This window comes from Lepidothrix coronata, unplaced genomic scaffold (assembly GCF_001604755.1).
Source record: "Lepidothrix coronata isolate B3197 unplaced genomic scaffold, Lepidothrix_coronata-1.0 Scaffold17, whole genome shotgun sequence".
NCBI lineage: Eukaryota > Metazoa > Chordata > Aves > Passeriformes > Pipridae > Lepidothrix > Lepidothrix coronata.
This window is the reverse complement of record NW_016690197.1, coordinates 5,845,147-5,858,558: the sequence shown is the minus strand read 5'-3', so window position 1 is coordinate 5,858,558 and position 13,412 is coordinate 5,845,147. Positions and strand designations below refer to the sequence as shown.

Here is a 13,412-nt window from a genome sequence, read left to right as displayed (position 1 = left end):
AGAAAATTATTAGCTATCTTTAATTATAACAAGCATTCTGCAGCATAAAAGACATTGATATACAAAGACACACAGAATCTAAACGTTCAAAAGAATAAAGCAAGTGTCACAGCTCATTTTGACACTTAAGAAAACTACCCCAAATTTTTCACCTTTTGCCAGCACTATTAGTTTCTTTATTTTTAATATTACATCTGCATGTAGTATTCTACATCTACTCATAAGCTTTCGTAAGGAGGTTAAGTAACTTCTTAAACTGCAATTATTTAGTGCCAGCTAAATAGAGTTTGATTTTTGGTATTTGGAAGTTAAGGCTCTTTATTTCTACATTTTCATGCAATATAAAAAATTAAACATAGGAAACAGTGCTGGAGTGGCCACAGAACACTGAATTCCATAACAGCCTAAAATTAACTGCCTCTATGATTATAGAAAACTATACTCTGAAATCTTCACATTAAAACTTATGACTATAAAATAAGAAAAATAAGATTCAACATTCACTAAAACCCCCTTCTTCAGGAATAAAACTATTGTTTTGAATTTATAACAGCATTACAATACAGTTATCTCCAAAAGTGGCACAAAACCTTTGCTAACAAAGCACTTCAGACAGTATTTATCCTCTCCCATTTTTTAAGAATTTTCTCTCATTTGCAATCCCGATAATACAATTGTTGTTCTTTCTTTTTCCTAACACTTCAGAGATAAAGCAATCAAGCATTATGGATTGGTAGAGGTGAAAAAGAATATACTACCTGCAAGCACAATGGAAACCAGATCTCAAATTCATTTTAATAAGAAATTTCTGGCAGTAGACTGTGAGACTAAGTCCATAAAAAATTGCAATGATATAAGAATTAATGAACATATTGTAAAATAAATCTAATGAAACTCTGTGGCTGTTTCTGCCCTTTTAATCAAAGTTTAAGACAGCTCCAACAAAAGATGATGAAGTCACAAGTGATTTTTAAAGGAACTGGATCAAATGAAACTGAACTTGTACAGGGTTATTTTAGCTTGTGCAATCTGTTACCCTTGAAAGTCAGTGTGTAAAATTCTGAGTACATTTACTTGATTTTATAGGATTTCCCCCAGAAGAATCTTGCCATGATGTATGAGATGTATTACCCAGGAGTTCATCCAATCTTTATGTTTTTCTCTTTATTCTTTCTAGTTGGAGGATCTATTATGAGAACTGTAAACGAAGGCCCTAAAAAGATCTCTCATGTGTTGAAATAGTGTTCCTAGGGAAAATTCTCATAAGTTGAAGTCATTCAGAAAACAGCTGCAATTGTTACTTTGCTGAAATACGTCTACACTGCTGCACTGTGATCTGTCTTAGAGTGTCTGTGGACAAAATGTTACCATACAGCATGCCCTTTCTGTACTCTAGACCTGCTTGGAGCTGTAAGATCACTTTTCTTTATTGTTTAGTAAGTGTTTTTTAATGAAATGTACTGTTCTTATTATATAGGACTCAAGATCTAAATCACTATCCAATAAAAGAAAATTATTGAGCTGGATATCTAAAGTTACTACCCAGAGGCTACTCTGGTACAGTGTTTATAAATCTCTAAACAGTTAGGTATAATTGTCTTTCTGGGTTTTGAAAGAAAGCCAAATAGAAGTTTTAGTTACAACTGAAGATAAATATTTTGTGTTGGGCCCTGTTCATCTGGTGGATAAAATAACAAGTAAAATTCCCACAATGTAAGACTGTTATAGAAAAAAACAAGAAACACAAAAAACTAAATGGACTAGTCAATAGATGCTACCTGAAGAAGAAAGGATGAAAATGACAACAGAATGAAGGAAAGGAGAATTACTGGAGGTGTCCCAGCGTAACTGGTAAGGCAGAGCCCATCCCATACTCAGTACTCCAGGGTGCTTTGGAAAAATGTTATGACAAGTGAGTAAAAATGCTTAACATGGATCCAATAATCTCTGGTCTTCTCTCCAAAATAGTTTTTGATAAAATAACCTCAACTGACATTTGAGGGAGCAGAAAGAGAAACAGGAAGGACAATTAAAACAAATCTCCAGTACTGGAGGGTGACCTTTTTCTCCACCAGAAACACACCGCTTTACAAATCTTTCTAGGAAGACAATCAGTCAAGATCTGTAAGAGGAACTTCAAGATAAACACAGGGCTTCCTTGTTTATGAGTAATTCTGTGAAGAAGTGGACCAACTTTTGACTCTACAGCATTTTGTATTTCAAAAGCTGAGATATCTTAATGAAAGCGATAGTTTGCTGCAGCTTCAGTGGGATACATTTTGGCCTTTCTGTCCTTCAAATCTAGGTCTCCCAAAGGCAACAAACTGCCCTGATGACTTCCAAAAGTTCATTTTTGGGACATTAGAGTAGGTACCCCTAACCTCTGGCAAGCCTAGAGTTGCACAGTCAGCTTTGAAGTGTTCAGTGCAGACAGCCCTGAGAATGCTTCCAACGTTCAACAGCACAGCTCCAATTTTAAAGAGTTTCCTGTTCTTTTTGAGTAGAATTACACATTTTATGTAAAGGAGACCAGTAAATCCTTCCAGAACAGTTAGTAAGTTTTTCCTTCTAAGGAAGACAGCTTGTTTCCACTCACAGTTCTGTGTGGTCATGTGTTTGGTTGTATGTTCCTAGAGAGCTGATGATGAACATAGATTTGACAACTTAGATGACATCTGCTCTGGGTACTCAAGGGTCTTTTGTAGCTCTGGTCCAGAATATTGTTTTTTTCCTGTGTCTTGGAACAGTGAGTTGGATTTTTCTTCTGTAGGAGATCAAGGTGGAGCACTTTGCTTAGATAAGATGCAATTCTGGCAGGATCAGTTATGACTCAAGATGGTCAGGCCAGAGGTCAAAAATGTTGTTGCACTACTTATAGAAAGTCTGGATAATTAAAAATCCCCCCAAAAACCTGGGGATATTTTATTATAGAAGGAGGTATTATCAAGTCTTTGTTTCTGTATGACCTGCGTGTGTATTAAGTTCAACTTGAACTAGTAATGAGAAAATCCTTTGTTGATATAAACCAGATTATTTCAAAGACATTTTTTCAGCAGATAACTTAATCTATTGGGTACTGGTAGCCCTATTGTTACAGAACTTTCTCTGTCAGGAAGGCTTGCTGTCATGTGTCCACTCTCCTGTTCCTTCTACAAGATCTTTCCTCTCAGATTGCACCTGAGTTCCTTTTCAAAGATATGTCCTTGTTTGGAAAGGATATATTTGGATGGATACAGAGGGTTGGCTGGTGATGAATGCCTATGACTGGTAGTGACTTCTGTGTTAAAGTAGGTGATGAGGGTGGGGCTCTGGGAAAAAATTAATGAAATCCCCAAATCTGTGGATTCTTTTTCTGCTACCAACTTAGAGCAAAGGAGTACAGAGCCCTGTACTTCAGCACTGGGGAATGATTATGGCTTATCTGATGGTTAAATAGATTTGCATCCTGCTTTTTATGGCACACTTCTTGTACCAGTGTCATCTTTTGCCTCATGCTGGAGTGAAATAATCACAGGTACAAACTGGGAAGATCCTTATGCATTCAGTAATCTATCAATTAAATACTATTTTTTTCTTTTACAAAGACATAAACATAAATTATATATCAGGTTTTCATATGAGATTCCACTGTGTAGTGACTACATGATTATACATATGCAATACTACATATTTACTTAGAATAGCAAAGGTAAGGTTATACTGCTAAACCCCTCACCAAAAATCTTGCTGTTTATCCCATACATTTCTCAGATTGCTCACATATTTTGTTTTGTTTCTTCCCTGTCACAAGTCAACTGACATTCTGCCACACACCCAGATTTTCTAATGTCAATGTTGCTGATGATCAGTAACAGGAGTAACATAAAAGAACAGCACAGAAGATTCAAAGGATAGTGTTGATGTCTTAATCCAAAATCATACACTAAGATCTAGAAAAACTCAGATTGGCAATACTTAAGGTTTGTACCAGCTAATGTGTTCAGGATAATTATGTCAAGGAATGTACAAATGTAAAATGACAATTCTCTCTGTAAACAAAGGTGATTAATTGCCAGTAAGAAGCCTTGAGATTGTTCTAGTATTCTGCTTGTTGACTAGCAGAAGTTGAATCACCTAGTTTATATAATTGCCATGATAGTTGTGTCCACCATATGTTAAAGATGCATTTCACAAACAAAAATGTCACATTGCATATAATTTCCATGAAGTTTGTGCTATCTAATGATCTAACTGCTTCTGACAGTCTAATCATTGCATTCAAGGTCTTTCAAGAAAATTTACTGCACTGAAAGGAACACAATCAATTCAGGAGTTGTGGATATCATAAGCAGAGAATGTACTGGGAAGGTAATTATCTTCTGAAGCCACTGGGCTTACAAGAACCCCTCCTTAGTCAGTGCTCTCAACTAAAATAGGCTGCTAGTTACCTGCCTTATGTTATGTCCTGTTTCCCCAGAAAAGCTACAGAAAGAGTCACCTTTGTTTTTTAATGTGCAGACTGGTACTTACCTGAAGAAAATTTCTTGGAATGCATTAACCTATTGTGCCTCTGCTTCTCTGCATTAGCAATACTGAATAGGCCTAAAGGGATTTGGACCATGGCCAGTGTACACTTCCTGACCTATAGGGCTATTGCTGCAGCAGCAACCTGGGTATTACAGATTCATAAAACAATTCAGTCTGGAAGAGACATGGGAGGGGCTCTAGTCTGATTTCCTGTTCAAAGCAGGATCAACCGTAAGGTCAGATCAGCTTCTTTGAGGCTTTATGCAGTCAGGTCTTGAATACCTCCAAGGATGGAGAGTGAAAAATGACAGGTGTTCATGGAGTGCACAAGACTCATATTGTTAGATTTTTCCATTCTCATTGAGGGATGGTCTAGGATCCTGGGTACTCCCAGAGGTAAAACACAACAGTCAAGTGCTGGAAATGTCTCTAGGCTCTGACCAAAGATAGAAGGAAATTCTCTCAGACTGCTCATGCTCAAGAGCAGATTCTATTTCTTGATTAGTTTAATTATATGTGTGATAGGAGACTGTGAGAGGTCCCTCAAAGAACAGCCGCTAGCCTGGCAGTGAAAGTAGAGATCTGGTTTTGAGATACAGAATTTCAAATTCCAGGTCTAAATCAGCAAAACAGGGAACCTGCATGACTGTCTTCCACTTCAGCAGTGAGTTTCCTAATCATGACTATAAGTTATCATACTGTGAGCAAGTTAGTCTTACAAATTTATGAGGAAAAAACTCTAAAATATTTGGAGTTGTATTGCTTTCAGGCCACAGACTTAAAACTCGGAACAACCACAGGATTGAAAAAAAGCAATTCCTTTCTCTTCTTCTTAAATCTACTTTTTATCCAGAGAACTCTCCAATTTGATTTTGAAAAATTAAAACTTTCAGTTTCATGATAGAATTTAATTTCAGCATTAAATTACACTGTTTTATTGCTGAGTCTAAGAAAGAATTTTCCAAGTTCAAGTTTCCATACTCAAGAAGTTACACTGTTGCCTCTGATTTTTGGCTCTTAATTCCTATTTCCTTATTAGAATGTAAAGAGGATAACCTGAACTTAATCTTAGTTCTCACAGTCCTCGAGGGAAAACTATCTCTAGGTAAGGCTCACGGGCAAACTGCAGACCAAAGCACTACCCTTTCTACACCTACATTTATAGAAGAGCTAGATCCAGTGGGAATATTTACTGCAGCAGTTAATAGGTTTATCAAAGGTAGGACTTGAGCTGCATAAGCTGCAAGACCCTTCAGGGATGAGAAGATGATTGTTTTTACACTGATGGTCTTTGCCAGGGTGCTTATGACTGCTTTGCAGCTGCTTTGCACAGGCACAGATGGTGTAAAATAGCCTTTGGCTACCTATGAATCAGTCCCCTACTCTCAGAAAAGACTGAAGGATTTTGTTCAACTCCTTAAATGGGATGAGTACATGTCAAACCATGGGAAGAAATCAGTTTTGAATTAATTCTAAGTGGCTTGTTGAGCAAGAAGGCACCAGAGCTGTAAAGAAAATTTAAAATTCTTGTCCTTTTTATTTTATTTTTTTGGCTTGCATTACTCAAACTTGTATTTTCTCTGTGGTTGCAATGTGTTTTACATAAAAAAGAAATCTCATTAGACAGAAACTTCAGGTATTCCAAAGTGAGTATAAGTTATCATTGGCTATAGAACAGCAACTGCCCATGTAAGAAAGCCACAGTGAGAAAGTGGTGAATTTATGTATCTTCTAGGAAAATGTCAAAATGAGAAAAAACACCAGTTCCATGTTCATTCATTTTTCCTCTAAAAAATGTGCTTTGTGATGTAGCAGAGAAACTGTGTGACTGTCCCTTTAAAAGCCATCATACCAATCAGCAGGTTTAACTGTCAAGCAAGCTGATGTAGGGCTCTTTGAATTACTGAGTGAGGGATATTCTTCCTGCCAGGTCCTGTCCCCTGTAGGCACTGCAGAGAAGTATTATAGGGCAGTCCTTACCTTGGGAATTAGCCTGCAAGACCCCAATGCTGTCATCAAACTGCATAGATTTGATGTTGAGTGACGCCAAGATGCATTCCTTGTCCTGCAGCGAAGCATCATCAATATTATTCTGATTGGCTGACAGGATAACGCACATGTCGCAGAGGTTGATGTTGACAGCCCTTAAATCAGCCCGACTTAATGGCGTACCCTTCGGCACGGAGAAAAAAAAAAAAAGGAGGGGGGTGCAGAAGAGGGAAAAAAAGAAAAACAAATTAAAGATTGAGAAGGAGCTTTGGGAAATTATTTAACAAGTATCTTTTTTATGCTCTGACATTAAGCTGGTCTAACTATGTGCCAGGGAATAGGAGATGTGTGCTAATCTAAAGGGTAGTTGGTGCTGATGGCAGCATTTTAGGTTCAGTCTCAATACTCAGTCAAGCTATTACTAACAAACAAGAAACAGGAATAATGCCAGCATTCTACATCTCATCGGTGACTTGAAATTGTCTTGATTTAAGTTGCTATCATGTGGCAACCTCTGGCTCTGTGAATATAAGAAGGGGGTTGTTTTAAATGTCTATTTATCTACTACCAAGTCACAATGGTCTTGGGCAAAAGAAGGGCAATTTAAACAGGAAAGCATTATGTGTCCTACACATTTGAAATGCAATCAGGATAAAGCTATTTTTTTCTACCTAAAGCAATACACAGAAAAGGTTAATCCTTTTCGAAGCTCGCTTTTGGTGCTTCTAGAAGGAAAACACACTGATCTTCAAAGCTGTGTGATTAAACTCTTTGAAACAGAAACAAGACTTTATCCTAGTGGGCACAAGTCATGAAACATTCCCTGCTCCACAATTCTCAATCAGAGAACGCAATTGTTCAAATGAAATGTTGTGGTAGTCCATGGACTTTTTTCATAGTTAACAAAACTGAGATATGACACTTAACACGATATGTTTTGTTGAAAGATAGCACTTGACTTTCACACCCAACAGTCCACAACTGTAGTTACAGAATATTAATTCTATGTCACAGGGGCTGCAAGTTCCAAGGAAAAAAGAGATTTTTTTTTTTTTTTAATGGAAACTAGATTCTGCTTTGCTGTCTCACATGTTTTGGTACCCAAAAACCCTAATGATGAGGAGACATAACTGTCCCCTTGTCACACAGTGACTTCCATAGAGCCAAGTCAAGACCCTACTCTTCCATCCCCGATCATTCATGGTGAACACCTCCTGAACTCCACTGAGAGTATTCAATGCAAAAGTGAATGTAAAATGTGCACAGTGAAGAAGGAGCTCAATTCTTATTCAGTGACTGCCATATAGTCTCAGATACCAGCTTAATTATTCCATGTTACTTTCAATAATTTAAGGCACGAAACCTTGTGAAAAACAGTATATATCAAACAGATATGATTTCATTATAAACTACTCAAAAGTTTGGATATGATTATTCCTGCCACCTTAATCCTGCCCTTTGTGTCTATACTGTGCACCAAGTGAAGCAGGATTCCTGTGGGGAAAAATAATATGCAATCATGTAATTAATTAAAGGCTTAGTCTTAATGATTTTATGCAAAGGGACAGAATTAAGGCTGCCTGAGGATATTTAAAATTGGCATTTGCCTACTTTTTAAGAGTTTACTCAGCAGCTTAAAGGCCTCCTTTAATACAGACTTCAAATTACATGTCCACTTTTTTTTTTTCAAACCAGAACAAATTTTTTTATATTCAGCTGTAACCACATCTCCATCAGATATCAGCAGCAAGTTTTACCTCGTGAACCAAAGCACAGAGAAGCAGGAAGTGAGTTTGAGTGACCTCCCTTTAACACGATTCCTACCAGTATAATCTCAGAAATTTTAGTAGATTATTTAATTAGTAGAATTAAATCAGAATAATGCTGCTATTTTTAACTTTATACCATTTTATTTTGAACCAGATAGGCTGAGGAAAAAAAAAAATGGAAAAAGCAGTAATGAAGTCTGTGTGGTCTTCAGCACCCTTGATTACTGTGTCAGATACAATTCCTTTATATAATTCTGTATTTTTAAAGAGGCATTGAATAACTATTTAAGATGTTTAAGTCAAAATTAGTCTGAAACTATTCTACATTTGGGTGTAAACTGGGGAAAGTAAAGGTGGTGTATATTTCCTTAATGCCTCTTCAGAAGTCAGAATTGAAACTTTACAAAATGCATTATAATAATGGATACACATTATATATTGGAAGTAGTAGCTGGATTATATTTGGCTCCATAGTTCAACAGTATTCTGATTTCATAGTCTTTTAGCCTTCACAGTGACTGGAATTAAAAGGGATTGGCAGAAAGAGGAAGATATTAACTAACCAAATTTGATATTGACACTATTTTTGTGACAGCAAAGAATCTTCTGACACCATCTGTTGGATCAGGTTACAGAAAAAAGCCAAGGGCTAACACTAAAACTGCATTTACAGTAACAAAGACCTGCAGTCTGAATTAATCAAAAAGTGAAGACAGTCCTTTCATTCTATAGCTAATATTTCCAATTATTCAGTTAAGGTTACATCCATCATTGATTTATTTATTTTTACTGCTGAAACATAATTACTAAGAACTAGCAAACTCATAATTTTTCATTCTGGAAAAAACTATCTAAATTAACTTTACTCTGTAACATACAGAGCATTCTCTTTCATACTTATACCATGAGCTGTTTTCCCTCCTGCCTGTCATTTATAGCTAGGGCCACCTAAGATCACTAGCTTGGAGGGCTTCATTATTAGTCCTGGAGCTCTTGATTCTACATTTTGGGCACATGAGTGAATGATAACGATATCTAGGAGAAAAAGGACTTTTGAACTGTGGTTTTAGTGGTTGCAACCTACTAAAATCAATAGGAGCTTTCCATCGATTTAAAAAGGGTCAGGGTTTTGTTGTACACTTTCATACATGAGTACAGCAGGACTGTGAACTGAAATGCTGTGGCACTGTTCCTCATAAAGCAGGCCAGTCCACCAAAGAGTTTAAAAATACAGATAGATATTATGTAGATAAACTATATTTTTTCAAAGGTTTTGTGGGTAAAAATACATAAATAATGTCATAAATAACTACTGTCATTCTGTCAGGGAAATCACAACATCAGAACTGGCTACATGCAGTGCACTGCAGTCAATGTTCAAAACATAACACAGCCAATACATCTGGTAGCAGCTGAAATTCATCCGATGAGGATGACAAGGAACCAAACACTACGGCAAATATCTTCTAATAAGGTCTCACAGGGCTCTGTTTTCATAGACAAGTAAAGGCAAAAAGCTAAGTCCTCAGGCCTATAAGTAGAGAAAAGTAAAAAATACTAAGATCAAAGTCAATACGAATCTGTCCAGTTGGTGTCCTAAATAACAAAGTATCAATAATATGGCTTTTGAACTTACAGGCAAGATTGAAACCTTGGGGAAGTTATGCAGTGTCTCCCATTCCCTTCTCAGGTATTCAAGTGAACCCACAAACACAATGTGCTTGAGTTCATGGTAGTGAAAGTTGCTGGCTCGTAATGGCATCACTAAATTTCTTAATCCAATCAAAGCAGATTTAACATCCCCAAATATGCAAACGACTACATGCCCACTTAAAACTGTCATCGCTGCTTCACTTCGAGTCTAAAAAAAAAAACAAACAAAACAAAACAAAAGACAAGGGAAAAATGAAACAAAGGGAATCTTAAATCATATATTGAGTTTAAAACCAGGAAAAATACAACTGTCAATATTGTTCATGCACAAAGAAGCAGTTTGATAACAGCTGTTCATTTTACCCTTATTTATCTTTCATTAAATATGTTCAGAAGAAGAAAATGTCATTCTTGTTTGCAAATCTTTTGGCGTTTGGGAAGACATTGTATTGGACCAAATTCTGGTCCTGTGTAAGTTTCTACACATATGGATTGTGGCTCTGGTTATAATCAAAGCACTACAGGTTTAGCTAAGAACAGAATTTGACCTACTACATATTTAACCAATAGAAGGATTATAGAAAAGAGATGCAAACCCACACTCTAGCTGATGAATCACTGGTTGAGTTTTTTCAGGACCAATTTGAAAAGGAAAATGTGAAAGCCCAATGGTCATAGTAGCGCTTCGTGGTATTACCCAGATCTTGTGAATTGAGGACCACAGCCTCTTACAAAGTTCTTATTTTAGGACAAGCTGCTGTTACCCTGAGAAGCAACCAAAGAATGCTCTACACTGGATACTATGGATATCCACTATACTCCACAGAGCTTCTCTCGGTAAGAAAAAAATAGTGCAAGGTTGTGACCAATACTAAATTTTCAGCCCAATGGGACTTCCTGAGCTGTTGAACAGATAGAAGCAAAAAGGACTAATGGAGAATGTTTAAAAGATGTCCAGAATTATCTTATTGTCTCAATGACAAGAATAAATTTTTGCACTAATTTCATCATTTGTTAGGTCAGTCGAGCATGCAACTCAAACATCAAGATGATTAAATAAAATCATAAGAAAAAAATGACCTTAAGTTCTGAAACCAGTTTTAGCATTATTGTACTCCTTCAAGTAGCTGGAGATCCACTGATATCATATTGCCAAGAAGTTTTACACTCACTACCATTAGACAGAAGTTTTGCCAACGAATAAAACTAAGCCAGTGGTGAACTGTAAAATTTTCCTCTTACTTATCCATAGTATATGTCCTTTTTCTAAATCATGGAAGCATGGTGATTTGCAATACAGATTGGAATATGCAGCAGATATGCTCACTATGCAAGAAGAATGGGAACTCTGATTAGAAGTTTTCTCATCAGTTAAAAAATGCACGAGCTTTCAATTTCTCCAGGGCAATTACATTGACTTTCATACAGCTTGACCAAGAGAGTCGTCTTGGCCCTTCAAACAGAAGACATGAACAAATACTCAAGTGAACCATGTAAGTTGTCCCATGCCTCTGCCAAAGGGTCTGGAATACCCAGATTTTACAAGACAGAGAACAAGTCTTGAATACAACTATGCAAAAAATGTCAGTCTATAGTCACTGATCTGTATGTACATTTGACTGTATAGCAAAAAATCCTCCTTGATACAAGTTACTGCTGGAACGTCACAAAGTCAAAACAGACCTCGGGTAGAAAAATGAATTATTTTCTGATTGAGGCATCATCAAGTGTCAATTAGGAGACAACCTGGGAAATCCCATCATCTTCAAATTATGCACTAATTTGTACTTGCGTAGTCTCTAAGGACAGCATAAAATTTGCATGGATATGAATGTAGACATAAATTGTGGACTGCGAGTTTGAAAAGGTGTAGGGAAGTATTTTGCTGGCAGTGGCTTTATTAGTGATGATGCATGAAGCAGAAAGAACTTGGATGGACTTGCGGATTCACAGGCTGGTAGTACAAAAAACTAACATGGTATAATGGAGAGATGATGAATGATGCTCTCCTCAGCACCATTTTTGAAGTACCACTTTTCTAAGTGGGACTACATGTAAAGTTTGTCAGCTAAAATGTGCTTTATAGCATGAAGGCAGATTTCTATCTCTGTCTATTACAAAGTATTGTACAGCAGGGCTGGCCCTGCTTGCTTGTTGATTACATATAAATGCATATTATTTAAAACTCCATCTCAGAGCTCCATCTCTAGAATCTGGAATTTACTTGCTTGACTGTTTAGACACCAATATTGTAATTCCAGGCAATGTCACAGTTATTACAGAACCCCCTGAAGAGAACTAGAGACAAGCTTTTAAACCCCAACAGAATAACTGGGCCTGTCACCATCGTTGGCTACACCATGCCACAGTGCAGGAAAATCTAACAGAGCAGGCTCAGGAAAAGCTTTATGAAGTGTGACAAAGTGAAGATCCACCAGGGAGTTCATTTCAAATATAATCAGTTTTGTGTATGAGATCTGGAGTTAGTTGCTTGCTACTCTTAGGTATGAGTACATGAACACAAATGGCACAAACTTGCAAAATAAACTGTGATAGGCCTTCTAATTACTTTTAATTACTTAAGTCAGTTTGATGGTTTTCCCAGTTAATAGAATGAAACAAACATAGAATAGGCTCAATTTAACATGCTAGAAAGTCAGAGTAGTAGCACTACTTGCTCTGGCCTATTTGGGCATCTTGAAATATTGGGAATTGAGAAAGAAGTTCTAAGAGAGCAAAATTAATAAATAATCAATTATAATAATTAGTAAAACATCAATAAATAAGAGACAACCCAAAGCAACACTTGCCTGTATTAGAATCAATACTGACTTCCGTAAAAAGATAAATGCACTATGTAAATCCCATCTACATATTTCCTATCTTAATTCTCTAAAGATTTAAACCAGATATGCAAATTTCAGCGTATGAAAAAGGAACTCTCTATTTTGGACAAATTTTTATTATTGCACGTGGCATAAAGATTTATGTAATCATGAAGCTTTAACCAAAATTGGTTTCATTATGCTGTGCTTCTGATTTCAATATGCTGGATTACATAATAGTAGAGATTAATTTCTTAATCCATTATACACCAGTTCTGTGCTTCAACGAATCTCTTTTGAAACACAACTTATCATCAATACCTACCAAAATGACCTTTTCAATGTCCTTGGCTGGACACCAATGAAACATCCCTGTAGAGTCATATTTTTTCACGTTGGCATCCATATTGTCAATCTGCTCATTGCCAGGAATTAACAAGGGGTCATGCCTGGGGAAAAACAAGTTGAGGACAACATAAATGGAAAATATTATGAATTATGGATGGAAAAATATCCCAAGAGCTGTGTATGAATAGGGATAAAAGTAAAAAAATGAAATGTATTTGCACTTTAACATGCTTTCAATGAGGACATTTTTAAACAAAAACTGTACATAAAAGTTAATTTCTAAATTTTGAGTGCAGTTTCAAAGATTTTCTATACTCTTTCT

At 36.5% G+C, this 13,412-nt stretch overlaps 1 protein-coding gene across 41 annotated transcripts in view; it reads right to left on the bottom strand.

Annotated features, from left to right (window-relative positions):
• The window catches only part of KCNMA1 (potassium calcium-activated channel subfamily M alpha 1), a 471,638-nt gene that overhangs the window by 46,074 nt on the left and 412,152 nt on the right, over window positions 1-13,412 (bottom strand). For all 41 annotated transcript variants that reach the window (XM_017807020.1, XM_017807021.1, XM_017807041.1 and 38 more), the window contains 3 exons: window positions 13,068-13,191; window positions 9,901-10,125; window positions 6,487-6,679 (listed from right to left, as the gene is read on the bottom strand). In XM_017807020.1, coding sequence (XP_017662509.1) covers window positions 6,487-6,679; window positions 9,901-10,125; window positions 13,068-13,191 — 542 coding nt within the window. The remainder of the gene's footprint in view (window positions 1-6,486; window positions 6,680-9,900; window positions 10,126-13,067; window positions 13,192-13,412) is intronic.